General features: G+C 34.2%; 1 protein-coding gene across 3 annotated transcripts in view; it reads left to right on the top strand.

The window, feature by feature from the left end:
- LOC145268692 (multiple epidermal growth factor-like domains protein 8) overlaps nt 1–15,626 on the top strand; it is a 242,133-nt gene that overhangs the window by 56,147 nt on the left and 170,360 nt on the right. For all 3 annotated transcript variants that reach the window (XM_080124209.1, XM_080124208.1, XM_080124210.1), the window contains exons 2-3: nt 3,715–3,878; nt 13,623–14,793. In XM_080124209.1, coding sequence (XP_079980335.1) covers nt 3,715–3,878; nt 13,623–14,793 — 1,335 coding nt within the window. The remainder of the gene's footprint in view (nt 1–3,714; nt 3,879–13,622; nt 14,794–15,626) is intronic.

Here is a 15,626-nt window from a genome sequence, read left to right as displayed (position 1 = left end):
GACTGGTCCGTAAATGCTGTTTTGCATAGAAGCGTGACGGACTGGTCCGTAAATGCTGTTTTGCATAGAAGCGTGACGGACTGGTCCGTAAATGCTGTTTTGCATAGAAGCGTGACAGACTAGCACTAAACACTATTACAATATTGAAGATTAGAACTGAGCTGTGCGCAAAGGAGATTTTAATGGCGTAGCCGTGTTGAAAGAATAGATGAGTTCTTAGGTTAGTAGATGCAGAACAGTTGAGGTAGCAGGTTCAGTTTACAGGGAAAGACCAAGTAAAACACGAGAAAAAAATGACAAAAATGTATTTGAGTGAAAGAAGGATAAATAAGGACTTGGCCAGAGATGGATTTGTTCAGAAGTTAATTTCTTAAAGCCTCGCCAGCCTGTAAAATGCATCTTAAACTGATAATTTATTTGACTAAAATCTAATATATAAATAGCTAACTGTCTGTCTGCCTCCGTATTTTCAAACTAAAAGTTGCAGAGCGGCGCTATGGGCCTCAAATAATTGGATTTTTTACGGGCTGTTCTTTTATTGATCTTTAGACGGTTAAAATAATTTTTAAGGGGGTCAAAAATGGGTCAAAATTGAAAAAAAAAAATCTGTATACATTTTGTACATTCATCTTAGTTTATTTTTGATTTTTAATCAGTTTATATATGTGTCGTGTTATAGTGGTAACATCACCAGCTTTGAATGCTACAGTTTCAGTTTCGATTCTAGATGATGGCACCTAAATACTTTTTTTTTTTTACTTTTGAAATCCCGACTCTATAAGAATATATACAAAATCTAGACAAATTACAATATCATATTTAAGTGTATTTTACGCTGGCCAAAGCTGGGATAGTTGGTATGTTTTGAAAATATTTAGATTTTTTTTCAACTGAAATATTTTCACCTACAAACCACATATATCTATATTAATGCTGTAGTTCCTTTAACGTATGTAATTCCTGTGTCACGCTTTTCAGATTATAAATTATTTGATCGGGAAATCCTATTTATGAAACCGGAAGACAGGTGATGACATACTACAAACATTAAATTAGTATAGCGATAGGCTAATTTAATGTTTGTAGTATCTTGTCACATTCTATCCTATTGAAGATGCAATATCTTCTTGGTTTTTTGGCTAGGATCCAAGGGTAGTATCTGTTCTGTCTAAAGATGGTATAATGATATCGTGGGGTTTCTGTTTGTGCCAGGCGTCCATACCATGGAAATATATCACAGACTCCTAAAGGATATTGGAGATAAACTGTAATAGCCTTCTATTCTCCTTTCTTAACATTTTTAATTACATTTTCACCCCAAACAAGGCACATTGCCACTTTGGTGTAGGGGACTACTATCAGGGACATAAGGGTACTATGTGGGGAGTTTGGCAGCAAGATGTCGGTTCACGTTACACTTTAACTTCTGCATGCTAGTACAGTTGGCGAAGCAGGAACCTGGAAGACAATTCCAAAGTCTAGCGGTTCAGGGAAAGAAAATACTGGAGTAGAAGGCTCTCTTATATCTAGGGATCTCGACTGAAGGGGTGTGATTTAGCTGCTTGTCCGGTTTGTGGGGGTTATTTACATCGAGGGCATACAAATGCTTGCAGTTCGTCGGCGCATTCACCGTTAAAGTACTTGTAGAACAGGGAGAGGGATGCTACATTTCGTCGCTGGGACAGAAGCTGAAGTTTAAATGACAGTTCAGGACCTATTAGGTTGTCGACTCTCTTTTGAACCTTGTCTAGGAGTGAGATTAGTAACAGATGCACCAGCCCAAATATTACAACAATACTCCATACATGGGCGAATGGTGGCCTTATAGAGGTACAGGATACTTTCGGGCGTTAGCTTTCTAGCACGGTAGAGAGAACCTACCTTTTCCACAGCGGTCCTAGCAATGCACTCAATGTAATTGTTCCAACTCCTGTTTCCTGTGAACGTTAGGCCAAGGAGTTTAAAAGATGTACTCTAAGATAAAGAGTCTTTGGCCATTGCTATTTGTGGTAGAGAAGGTTTCTTGTAGTGATTGAAGGAAACAAGTTAAGATATATAGAATCTCTCAATTACCGAAGACGAAATGTAAAAAAATAAATTTTTTTCTTTTTAAATTGTTGCTTTTGGACCGTATGTAAAACTAAAATATACATTCTTGGTCATCTGGCTAGGATCCCAGTGTAGTATCTGTTCTGTTTAAAGGTGGTATAATGATATTGTGGGGTTTCTGTTCACGCTGGGCATTCATACAATCCTATAAGGATATTGGAGATAAACCGTAATAACCAGATATATTCTGACACTTAATTAACCAGATTACTTGGATAAATACTTCTACAGTTTTAACAAAAGGGATACAATAATATCAAGGGGTGGGGTTCCATTCATGCTGAATGTCCACAGAATGCCCAGCAGCAATATCTTAGATATGAAAGATGCCGCTGTGGAATTTCTAAAGGACCTGCTATTTCTAGAGGAGCTGCTAGTATTTAATAAAAAGGATAATCTAGTATTCTTTCGTCGTATTAAAAGCATATTTTGATAGACTGTTTTATTACAATGATTAAATACGTTTACTGATAAAATATTCAATCTGAAACATGCATTTTAAGCGTTTTTTCTATAAAATGTTTTTATCTTTTTAGAAAGTGATTTTTTTTTTGTCTTTCTAGAAAGTGATTTTTTTTTTGTCTTTCTAGAAAGTGATTTTTTTTTTGTCTTTCTAGAAAGTGTTTTTTCTTTTGTCTTTCTAGAAAGTGTTTTTTTTGTCTTTCTAGAAAGTGTTTTTTTTCTTTTGTCTTTCTAGAAAGTGTTTTTTTTCTTTTGTCTTTCTAGAAAGTGTTTTTTTTCTTTTGTCTTTCTAGAAAGTGTTTTTTTTCTTTTGTCTTTCTAGAAAGTGTTTTTTTTCTTTTGTCTTTCTAGAAAGTGTTTTTTTTCTTTTGTCTTTCTAGAAAGTGTTTTTTTTTCTTTTGTCTTTCTAGAAAGTGTTTTTTTTTCTTTTGTCTTTCTAGAAAGTGTTTTTTTTCTTTTGTCTTTCTAGAAAGTGTTTTTTTTTCTTTTGTCTTTCTAGAAAGTGTTTTTTTTTCTTTTGTCTTTCTAGAAAGTGTTTTTTTTTCTTTTGTCTTTCTAGAAAGTGTTTTTTTTTCTTTTGTCTTTCTAGAAAGTGTTTTTTTTTCTTTTGTCTTTCTAGAAAGTGTTTTTTTTCTTTTGTCTTTCTAGAAAGTGTTTTTTTTCTTTTGTCTTTCTAGAAAGTGTTTTTTTTCTTTTGTCTTTCTAGAAAGTGTTTTTTTTCTTTTGTCTTTCTAGAAAGTGTTTTTTTTTCTTTTGTCTTTCTAGAAAGTGTTTTTTTTTCTTTTGTCTTTCTAGAAAGTGTTTTTTTTTCTTTTGTCTTTCTAGAAAGTGTTTTTTTTTCTTTTGTCTTTCTAGAAAGTGTTTTTTTTCTTTTGTCTTTCTAGAAAGTGTTTTTTTTTCTTTTGTCTTTCTAGAAAGTGTTTTTTTTTCTTTTGTCTTTCTAGAAAGTGTTTTTTTTTCTTTTGTCTTTCTAGAAAGTGTTTTTTTTTCTTTTGTCTTTCTAGAAAGTGTTTTTTTTTCTTTTGTCTTTCTAGAAAGTGTTTTTTTTTCTTTTGTCTTTCTAGAAAGTGTTTTTTTTTCTTTTGTCTTTCTAGAAAAAATAGTTTTGTTTTTCATTAATTTAAAATATTCATTATTTTCCAGCCCAAAGTCCACATAAATCTATCACTCTTATGTTTGAGGAAATGAACACAGAATGCTCCTATGATATCCTGTTTGTTTACGACGGAAACTCTTACAATAGCACGTTACTCGGAAGTTTTAGTGGAGATATTGTACCAGATCCAGTTACTGCTTTCTCTGGCTACGTAAGTAAAACTTTGTAACAAACCAGCAATTCTACTTCAAACATTTTCATGTATCAAAAAAAAAAAATTGCCTTAGGTAAATTTTTGACAATTTATGCCCGTCAGCAACCCTAACACAACAGTTGCACCTGATTGTTGTTCATTTCAAATGAATCAGATGTTTTTTTTTTTTTTTTTTTTTTTTTTACATAGGCATCATCACTTATCAAGGAATAGAGGCCACTCAAGGATAAGGGTTAAAGAGTGTACAGTAGTCAATTGGACAATATAGTAATTGTTAGTAACAGAAATTCAATAAATTTGTTAACTTAAGTGGAATGGCTCATCAAGAACTTGTTTACGTTGGACTTGAAGACAACCATATTGTAATCAACTGGAAAGCAGACAAACGAAAGACAGTTCCACAGGTGTGCAGTTCTAAGAAAGAAACTTTATTTTTGGCATTCATTTCACTGATATCTTTCTGGTTAGAATTATTTCTAGAAAAACATCAAGGATCACATGAAGGTTGCCAACATCATGTGTTTCTTTGGAATGAACTGGACTCTAATTTTGCACACCCAGGTTGTCAGTTAATGTCATTAGCCATTTAGCCGCAGTCATGTCCCTGTATCTGGTGTAACGAAATGTGATCTCCGTCTGTCTGGATTTCTTTTGCACGCACACAAGTGGTGACTAGAAATAATGAAACGCTTATCTTTTAGCGAGTGCATGTCTTTCACCGACAATCTTCCAAAGCTCACTCCGGAGTGAAAAATATCTTTTCAACATTTTTTTTTTTTTTTATTTTATAAAACGAACAAAGTTAAATTATTTAAATAATAAAAGTTTAATAGAAGAATATACTTTTTTTTTTTTCATAGAGGCTGTTAAAAAAAAATACCTGAAGAAATTAGAATATTTATACCTTCAAGTATCAATATAAAATTTGTTGTATATTTAGAATTACACTTATTAAAAAAAAAAAATACAGAAAAATCATTGATGTACATGTTAAAAAAAAAAGTAAGTATGAGGATCGAACCCGAACCGTTGAAGCAAAGTTGTAAATTAAAGTGTGAAAAAAAAAAACGTGCGACGTTAACCATTGCCCCACCACGAGATGCTAACGGAAACATGTTTGAATTTATTTAATTACTTAGATTTAGCAGGTGCCCGTTTTAATGAGTTAATGAGGTCGTTTGACTGCGGGATAGTACATTTACTGCTGAATGCTTTTTTTCCCCCCAAGATGTTGTAGGAAAAAGACTAACCCACATGTGGCGGGCGACAAATGTTGAATATTTATCTTCCCGAAATCGAGCAAATTAAATAGACGAGCTTCGTTGTTAACTGTGAGATATTACGATTTATATGTGATATAAAAAGTTTTAAAAAGTTGTGAAGCGAGCGACTGCTTCTCTGAAAAAAAGCCTTTTGTTGACATACAGAAAAAGCGAACACATATACATACATACATTTTCGCTTTTATATATATAGATGTTCATATTTACTGTCATTTTATTCAGTTTTATTTGATGATACTTTAAAAATTGTCCATCAGTGCAATTTTGCTATTATAAATGATGCAATGTTCACTTTTAACACCTCAAAAATGAAAGCTGAAATTGAATTAGAAATAATTATACTTTTACTTCCTACTGTCTTGTATTAGAAGTGATGAAAGCATTTTTTGTGACATTTTTACTGGTTCCTTTTTGGTCAGTTGGTTTCCAAGTTTCCATGTTGTAATTTACATATGTTTGTACTTCTTCATCCTCAGCAGGGTATACTGCTGATCATCAGTAAAAAGATGTAGAATCCAATTCTAAATGTTTTCTATGCCAATCTTTTAAAATTAATATTTGAATCATGAGTCTAGTTTTTATCATTTAGATAGGATGAAAATCTTGTTTCCATTGATTCAATGAATTGTTCAAAAATGGTACGAAGGATTCCACTAAAGTCAGAAATATCAAAATTCGATTTGACAGCTTTTGACAAAAATAATCTCAGAGCTAAATCTCTACGTATTATCATTGAGTAACTTGCTTCTTTGGTGATTTCTTCAAATGGACTCGGTAACTGGATATTTTTTTAAACAAGTCCCCATCGGTAAATTGTTCAGGTAGGAATCTTATCAACAGCAAACATTACAAGAGCTTTTCGTTGTTCTTAATTTACTTACAGCATATAATATGTTGAATTCCCCCACGTGATCACATCTTGGATGAGTTTGTTTTTTCAAGTTAAGCTGATCCTGTATTTGAGTTAATTTACTAATTGCTAATAGAAAGCAATTAAAGTGAGAAATTGCCTTTCTTTTAGATGTAATGGTTGTCTTCACAGCCTGAGTTACGATGTCTGATAGTTATTCTAAATCACATTCTCTGACATTAGCAACCATATTTGTACATGAATCCTGCAAGACTAAGAAACTTTTATTGAAGATTTTGTACTCCTCCAGAACATTGTGCAATTCTTCACTTATTATTGCACCTGTGTGTGCACCACAGAATGGAACAACTAAGCACAGCTCTGTATTGATCAAATTCATTTGAAAACCAATGACCTGTCAAACTCAGAAAAGGAGCATTATCTGTTATAGCTATCCAAATGTCTGTAGTTCATGAAATGTTAATTTCAGCAAGAGACATTTGAATTTTTGTTTTACTTTTGTAAATATATCAAATTATTTTGCAGTGAAGTACGGTTTTGTATGGAATGCTGTAATTTGAACAAAGTTTTGCAACAAGCCTATTAAATCCAATGTCAAATGATATTCAACCATATTCTGTAACAATAATCATTTCTCTTATCAGATAATGGATCGGTTGTGACCTGTAGTCATTAATATCCCAAACTTTCTTTTTGGTTAATATTGATTCTGTAGTAGTTTGGTGTTTCACTGGAGGCTTGTAGTTGCTGACACTTGTTCCTGGAATGTCTGTCCCTGAATATTTTTATTTTTATTTTTTTTTACATAGGCATCACCACTTATCAAGGCCCAGAGATCACTCAAAGATAAGGGTTAAAGAGTATACAGTAGAAATTGGACAATATAGTAACCGTTAATAATGGAAATTTGGTAAATTTGTTAACTTATATGGAATGATTCATCAAAAACTTGTTTATGTTAGACTTGAAGACACCCATATTGTAGTCAGCTGGAAAGCAGGAAAATGGAAGATAATTCCATAGGTGTGCAGTTCTAAGAAAGAAGCTTTGTTCATGGAATCTACGTTTAGGTTTAGGCATAGATAAAGAGTGGGGGAAATTATCGATAGTATTTTCTGCTAGACGGGTGTTTCTTGTGAAAGTTTGGCGAGGGGGGGGGGGCATAGATTGGAGCTCAGCCGAGCACTTGCCATGAAAATAACGATAAAGCAGAGACAAACTCGCAACATCTCTTCTATGAGAAAGAGGTTGCAGGGAAGAGAAAAGGACATCCCCTATGAGGCTACAAAGTCTATTTTGAACTCTATCAAGGCAGGATAAGTCCTTTGTAGCAGCTCCTGCCCAGATGTGGCAACAATATTTCATCCTTGGACATACCTGGCTCTTATATTAGCAATACACATGAAAAAAATTAAATGGCTTAAAATATTTCAATATTGGTATACATGGAAAGAGCTTGATAAGCTAAGAAAGAATCTTTTTAAATTTTTAAAATCCAATTAAAATCAAGGAAGTTATGATTATTTTTATGTCCTGCGTGTTTGGATATTTTCCCCTCTTTAAGACCATATGCGTTTTGTCACATTTTTTGCACTACTTTTTCAGTAAAAATGCTAAATCTCCAGAAATGAATGGTTTCTAAATAATCTGCAGTAAATGCACATAAATATACTGCGATTGCTTAAAAATGCCATGTATTCATTAAAAGAAAAGTTAGAGAACTCAGTTTAGTTGTAATGCATTTTATGTGCCAAAAACTGAAATCGAAATCTAGGATTGGTTAAAAATGAATATATTGCAATATTTCTTTGGTATTATTGTAGATTAATACCTTCTGTTACCCCTCCCCCATCTGACCACCTCTCCAAAATATGTGATTCTACCTTTATAGAAAATTGCATGTGAACAACTTGAAAAACTTTAATAAAAGATAAACAAAAATTATTTTAGAATTTAATGTAAAATGATTTCCCATTTTGAATCATTCGAGCGCTTTCCTATGATAGATAAATCCTGGGTGTTTTTTGTTTGTTTTCTAAAAGGTGATTATGCATGGTTTTAAGAGGGTCTTTGTGCAATTATGAGAAGGTAGGGAGGTTGCCACTCTGACTTTGGGTTAATGATAGGGCTAAGGAAAATTATGTGTGAACATCCTGAAGACTTGATAGAAACAAAACAAAAACAATTTTAGAATTGAGTGGGGGATGGTTTCACATAAATGTAAAATAATTTACCATTTCAAGATGATCCTAGCGTTTTAGGACAGTTGACCAATTTATTTATTTATTTTTTTTTTTGGGGGGGGGGAAATTAATCATGTGCACTTTTCTTTTAAATGTTTTTATGCTTTTTTTTTACGTTTATGAGCTCACAGCGTAAGTTTGTTTAGTGGGGAGCTCTGCCACATGTACTTAGTGTTATTGTTAAGGCTAAAGGTTTTAGGAGGAGGCTTGCCACTCGTACCTAGGATTAGACATAGAATTAAGCTTTGCTTTTTTTTTTTTTTTTTTTTTTTTTAAAGAGGGTGTTTGATACCCATTATGAAACTTTATAAGAATTATGACAAACAGACAAAAATAAATGTTATTTAAAAAAGTGACGTCCCTCTAACAGAAAACATGATGCTTGGAAAAATATCAAGTATTTAAATTCTATTTAAATATAAAAAAAGAAACAAGTTTTTGCTAAAGCTGACAAATTGTTAAAAAATTTGAATTAATGTTATTAGATTTTTAATTACATTTCATGTCCTTTCCTACCATTATTTTTTAACTGAGCACCTCCTACGAATATTTAAATATTGATTATTTAAAAAAATTTTTTTTTTAATAATTGGGTAGATTAGTTTCCATTCGATAATAATTCACTGAAAACATTTTTTTAAGGGACGAAAATTAGAAGTGTGTTACCGTTCGTAATTGTACACGTGAACCAAAACATATTTCACATGTTTGCTTGTTAAAATATTTTAAAATTTACTACTACCCAATTTTTAAAAATATTTTTATGGTTGATAACAAAATAGCTCTAACATGTAAGAATTTTTTTTATAACCAGATTTTCAATTAAAAAAAGAACGATTTGGAATAAAAATAAACAACAAAAACAAACGTCTGTTTACGCCATGTTATCGCTGCTGCTGCTGCTGATACAGCTACTATCACTAATACTACAGAAGTCTTGATTCAAATTCATAACGATTTTTTCGGATATTATGTTTTTAAATTGCTACGTACCACTAGAGAAAACACTATCCAATCATCTTTTTAACGAATAAACATAGTAAAAAGATTGTTTTATTTAATAGTGAGTGTCCGAAGAAATTTTTTTTTCAAAATTTTCAATACTCACCATTTTGAAATCTTTTTTTTTTTTTTTTTTTAACACAACAAAAAAACGAGTGGTCAAATGAATTTTGGACACTCGAAATTATTAAAAATGACATCTCTTTTGGCTAATTTCCAAATTTCATTAAAAAATTCTTTACAGAAACATGGTACGAATGTTTAGAAATCAGGCGGGGGGGGGGTCGTTACAAAAACTTACCGAAAATGCTGTTTTATGATGTTCACATTTTTATCACTTTATTTGCTTAAAACTTTAAAAATATATAATGTATGTTATTATTTACTAATTCATTTGAAAGTATATTCATTTCTGAACAAAACGGTGGTATTTTGAAGACTTCAAGTGCTTTGGTTTTTAAAATATGACTATTTTAGCAGAAACCCCTTGAAATCTGTGATTATCCAAAGCGTTTTAACGCCCATGTGTATTGCTACTTACATAGGTTGAGAATTGCATCAGCAGTGATATATCTACTGGATCGATAGAAAGATCCCACCATTTTTCCAGCGGCCTTTGGTAACGGATTTAATGTATGTGTTCCATTTAAGATTAGGAGTAAAGGTCAAACCCAGAAGCTTATCAAAACATGAGGCCTCCCCAAGACGAGAGCCATTCATTTCAATTGATGCCAGATGGGGATCAGAGCGTTGATGGTGTAAAGATAAAAGCTTGGTTTAAGATGCATTAAAAGTAACAAGCCACTTCTTTCCCTACTGTACTACTGGCTCAAGATCAGAGGAGAGAGAATCAGAACTTGGTCGTTTATTGTTTTAGATGTGCTACCATAGATGGTAGTGTCATCAGCATAAATGTCTACGAATGATGTAAGGATATGATTTGGAAGATCATTAATGTAGATCAGGGAGAGAGTTGGGCCCAGGATGGACCTCTGAGGGACTCCAGCATTAATACTGAGAGCTTCTAATTTCTGCACGTCAACCACTACTCTTGTGAACCTATCAGAGAGAAATGATTTAATAATTGAGAAGACATTTACAGCTATATGATGTAGCTGGAGATCTTGTGAAGTAAGCCTTTATGCCATACCCGATCAAAGGCCTTTGATATGATATATTCATTGTTTTCTTGTTTGCAACTTTTGCTTCTTTTGCACAAAGCTTTCTAAGATTCGTTAACATATCATTGTAAAACTTTTTGCTGATTTGCCACCTTTTGTTGTGATGATCTGACATAACTTGCAAGAAGCTGTATTCTTATTCTTGCGATTGCCATCAAAATACTTCCAGCAGGATCTGGTTGCCATACTGGTTGAAGATTGTTTTTAATATTTAGTTATTTATTTTTTTTTTTTTTTTATACGTATTCAAATTACTTATGTCTGATATCTAATCGGTAATTTATCTCAATAAAATATACATTATCTAAACCAGAAAAATAAAAATATGCAATGGCAGCAAGAGTTAAAAAAATGAGGAACAAGAGTATGATTGATGAAGAAAGCTTTTTTTTTTTTTTTTTTTTCAGTTCACACATTTACTGTACAATTCCTCAACATGAAAACTGAAAAGTGAATCAATAATTTTTGACAGTGATTTAAAGTAAAAAAAGTTTAATTCGACAGGAAGAGAAAAGAGGGAAAATGTTTACATCTATTTGCCTCAAATTCAGTGCAGTTGTAAAAGTCTACATGTTAACTGGGGAGAAAATGGATTCCAAATCTCAAGTCGTGAGAATTAGCTTCTGCCTGTGATTGTAGCGAGTTTTGACTGCTACAGAACCTTTGTAGGCATACAGAGGCCATAGCTCCTGGGCCACTAGCTGACTCCGGCCGCCTGTTCAGCTCAACTGTGTCTCACCAACTCTAACTCCCAACTGATTAAACTTTACGTGTATCTTCCTTTTCGACATCAATACACGTAGCCAAAGAATCAAATCAGCTGATCCATCTTAGTCACATATTTCTTTATCTATTTATTTTCAGTTCACACATCGTCGCAATTTACTGTACGATTCTTCAACATGAAAACTGAAAAGTGAAGTAATAATTTTCTTTGACAATGATTTAAAGTAAAAAAAAAATGATAATTCGATCAGACGAGAAAAGAGGGAAATTTTTCATATGCTCACATGTATTTGCTTCAAATTCATTGAAGTTGTAAAAGTCTACATGTTAGCAGCGCGTCATTTGACGATATGGTTTAGCGATGCATGTCTCTTCTATAAATTTTCTCTGGCAAGCAAAAGAGTGAGTTAATTTGTCTTCCTTTCCAATATAATTAATTAACTAGCATGGGTGCCCGGCGTTGCCTGGGTTTTTGGAGATGTATGTTGAGCAAAAAAAAAAAAGTGGCCAATTTTTTTAACTTTGACCCCTATTATGACCCCTTAAAATTTATTGTTTTGGGCTCAAATTAAGTTATTAAGTTAGATCCATGTCCAATGAACCTATATCTAAAATTTCAAGTGTTTAGACTGAAAATTGTCGGAGGAGTTTGGTAGAGTTCTCAAAGGTCAAATTGTTCAACTTTGACCCCTTAATCACAAAATTTCTGACCAAAAATCAATCACATCGATTTTCCCAAATTTCAGTACCCTGTATATCAAATTTCGAGTCTGTAGACTTAAAATTGACAGTTATTGCGTAGGGAAATGTACACAGACGGATACACACACACACGCTTTCACTTTTATAGATATATAGATTAGTATCATTTATTTGCTGATAAATTGGCATTAGAAAATCTATTAATAGCCAATTAATTGGTAATCAGCCAATTTGATAATCCGTACATTCCTAGTGCTATCCTAACGTGGCCGTTACTTTTTAACTGTTATTACACTTCAAACCTCTCAGATCCACACACCATCTGGCATCGTCGCAAAGAAAAGAAAAAAAGAAAAGAAAAAAAAAAAACTGACTTGGCATTTTTTTTTTTTTTTTTAAAGTGCAAATTAAATACATTTTATTCATGGTTCTTCTAAAACAACACATTTCATTATCTTACAAAAGTTTTTTTTGAAATCACCATCTTACTCGGTACACAATCTGCTTCTCTCCTCGATCATGTAGTGCGTTTTCTCTCCTTTTCTTGCGACGCTAGCTCGTGCATACTTGGTAATTTATGTATATGCTTTAATGGCTGCCGCTAATGTTTCGCAAGCCAGCTATCCATTGGCTGCTGCTGCTATTTTGCAAGCCAGCTATCCATTGGCTGCTGCTGCTATTTTGCAAGCCAGCTATCCATTGGCTGCTGCTGCTGCTATTTTGCAAGCCAGCTATCCATTGGCTGCTGCTGCTGCTATTTTACAAGCCAGCTATCCATTGGCTGCTGCTGCTGCTATTTTGCAAGCCAGCTATCCATTGGCTGCTGCTGCTGCTATTTTACAAGCCAGCTATCCATTGGCTGCTGCTGCTGCTATTTTGCAAGCCAGCTATCCATTGGCTGCTGCTGCTATTTTACAAGCCAGCTATCCATTGGCTGCTGCTGCTGCTATTTTGCAAGCCAGCTATCCATTGGCTGCTGCTGCTGCTATTTTGCAAGCCAGCTATCCATTGGCTGCTGCTGCTGCTATTTTGCAAGCCAGCTATCCATTGGCTGCTGCTGCTGCTATTTTGCAAGCCAACTATCCATTGGCTGCTGCTGCTGCTATTTTACAAGCCAGCTATCCATTGGCTGCTGCTGCTATTTTGCAAGCCAGCTATCCATTGGCTGCTGCTGCTGCTATTTTACAAGCCAGCTATCCATTGGCTGCTGCTGCTGCTATTTTGCAAGCCAGCTATCCATTGGCTGCTGCTGCTGCTATTTTGCAAGCCAGCTATCCATTGGCTGCTGCTGCTGCTATTTTGCAAGCCAGCTATCCATTGGCTGCTGCTGCTGCTATTTTGCAAGCCAGCTATCCATTGGCTGCTGCTGCTATTTTGCAAGCCAGCTATCCATTGGCTGCTGCTGCTATTTTGCAAGCCAGCTATCCATTGGCTGCTGCTGCTGCTATTTTGCAAGCCAGCTATCCATTGGCTGCCATACATGCTCTATTACACCATCAGCTGGAATTGAAACCAAAACACTTAATGCCTCAGCGTAACAGTACAAATGGCACTCAAGATGAGAATAGTAGTCCGATGAATCGAAATAATTAGAATAATCAGTACCCATCTCAAAAATTAAGAAACTTAAGACTTTATTTACCTTTTTTTTTTTATTTACCTTTTTTAATATTTACCTTTTTATTTACCTTTTTTTTTTATTTACCTTTTTTATTTATTTATTTTTTTTCCAGATGTTGATCCATCTTTACAGTGACAACAACCATGTCCTTGACGGCTTCAATGCGACCTATGTCATAACTGACTGTCCGTATAACTGCAGCAATCAAGGAATATGCAGAAATCACACATGCGAGTGCAACTTCTGGTACACTGGAATTGGCTGTGAGAAACGCCTCTGCAGCACCGATTCCTGTAAAGGCCATGGAAAATGCAAGAAGAAGGAACGATGTATTTGTAAGGAGGGGTACGTGGGAAGCAACTGTGACCTTCGACTGGATGACAGCCGACGAGATCCGGGTGATACGGGGGAGGGACGCTGGTACACTTTGTCCAAATCCAGTGATATCTTCACGCCAAGAACGGGCCACACAGGCATCTTCAATACGGTCTCAAATTCATTATGGATATTTGGGGGGTTCACTCTGAATAAAATACTAGATGACTTGGTGTTTTATAGTTTTAATACAAACCAATGGGAGACTGCAGATCGGACTCAACCCTGGCCATCGGCTCGTTATGGGCACGACGGTGTTGAGTTTGAAGATTTGTTCTATATATATGGTGGTGTCCTTTCTAGCAAAGTCTTCTCGGATGAGCTATGGATGTACAATACTACCGCTCAGATATGGACTCTAATGGCTGTCAATAGTAAAATAATCCCCTATAGTTTAACGAGCCATACGTTGACTAAAGTCGACAATTGGCTGTATTTATTTGGAGGTCTTCGTATGAATGGCTTGTTTTCCTCGGACATCTTCAAGATTGATCCCAGTGTTGGCCAATGGGAACATGTCAAGGTCCGTGGTGGACTCGCCCACAAGCGCCGCCTCGCTGGCCACACAACTATTTTTCACCGCGAATCAAATTCCCTCCTGGTGTTCGGTGGTTTTTTGATGGACAGTGCCTTTGCGAGCCGGAGGATGGACAATCTCCATTCGTTTCACCTCGAGGAGAGGTTCTGGTCGAAGATTGCGTACACAATAAATGACCGCAATCGGAAGAAGTTTCATCCCCACGTGATAGCACATCACACTGCCGTTCAGATAGGCAACTACATGGTGATTTTTGGCGGCAACTCGCATGTTCATAACGAATGGAAAATCTGTTACGATTGGCAGCTTTATCTCTACAACATGGGCTGTCACATGTGGGTGAGCCGGGAAGCTATTGAAAATATAGGCGGTAAGTATTTTCTTTTTTTAATATATTTTTTGTTTTTTATTATTTTTATTCTTTTGTACTGATTAATTATAAAGACTGTTATTGTCAGAATTGTCTGGATGGTTTATAGAAAATGCTGGTAATTGATGGATGCTTGTGATTTTTTTGTTTTTTTTGGTACTGATTCCATATATGGACTGTAATCGTTGGAATCGACGGGGGTTTATCAAAAACGTTGGAAATTGATAGTTATTTTGTGATTTTTTTTTAAAAAATTTTGTTTTATGTGTGTAAACACTGGCCATTTTTATTTTTTTTTCAATGAAAAATATATTATTTCTCTCGGTATGATGCAAATTCATAGAAAATTAATCTGAATAATTATTGGACAAATTTTACAAAACATTTAGAAAATTAAAATTCAAATCTAGAAAAAAAAACGGCACTTGTACTGTTTAATCAAGACATTAAAAAAAATAAAAATATCAAAAAAAGAAAAAGGTTATATTGTACATATACATTTTGAACTGAAGATCTCTGAAAAAAATTTCACTTAATTTGATCGAGTAGTTTTTTTAAAACGGAAAAACACGATTTTATGACAGTGCGTTGAAGTCAGCCATCTTTGAATTTTTTTGAACATGCCACGGGGAGATAACTCAATTCAAAGTGCTGACACTCCCTCCCTATCTTTAATACTGACTTTTCTTCCTAAAAATCAAAGCTTTTGCTTGGTATCATAACAAATTTTTTTTTCGCTGTAAAAAAAAAAACTACCTGATGATATTAAGTGAAAATTTTTTTAGAACTTCATTCCATAACGGATACGTACAATTGAAACTTTTTTTTTTTTT

Source organism: Euprymna scolopes, chromosome 44 (assembly GCF_053919585.1).
Source record: "Euprymna scolopes isolate OS-2025 chromosome 44, ASM5391958v1, whole genome shotgun sequence".
Lineage (NCBI taxonomy): Eukaryota > Metazoa > Mollusca > Cephalopoda > Sepiida > Sepiolidae > Euprymna > Euprymna scolopes.
Note: the sequence above shows the minus strand (reverse complement) of the source record. Positions and strands in the feature narration are given on the sequence as shown.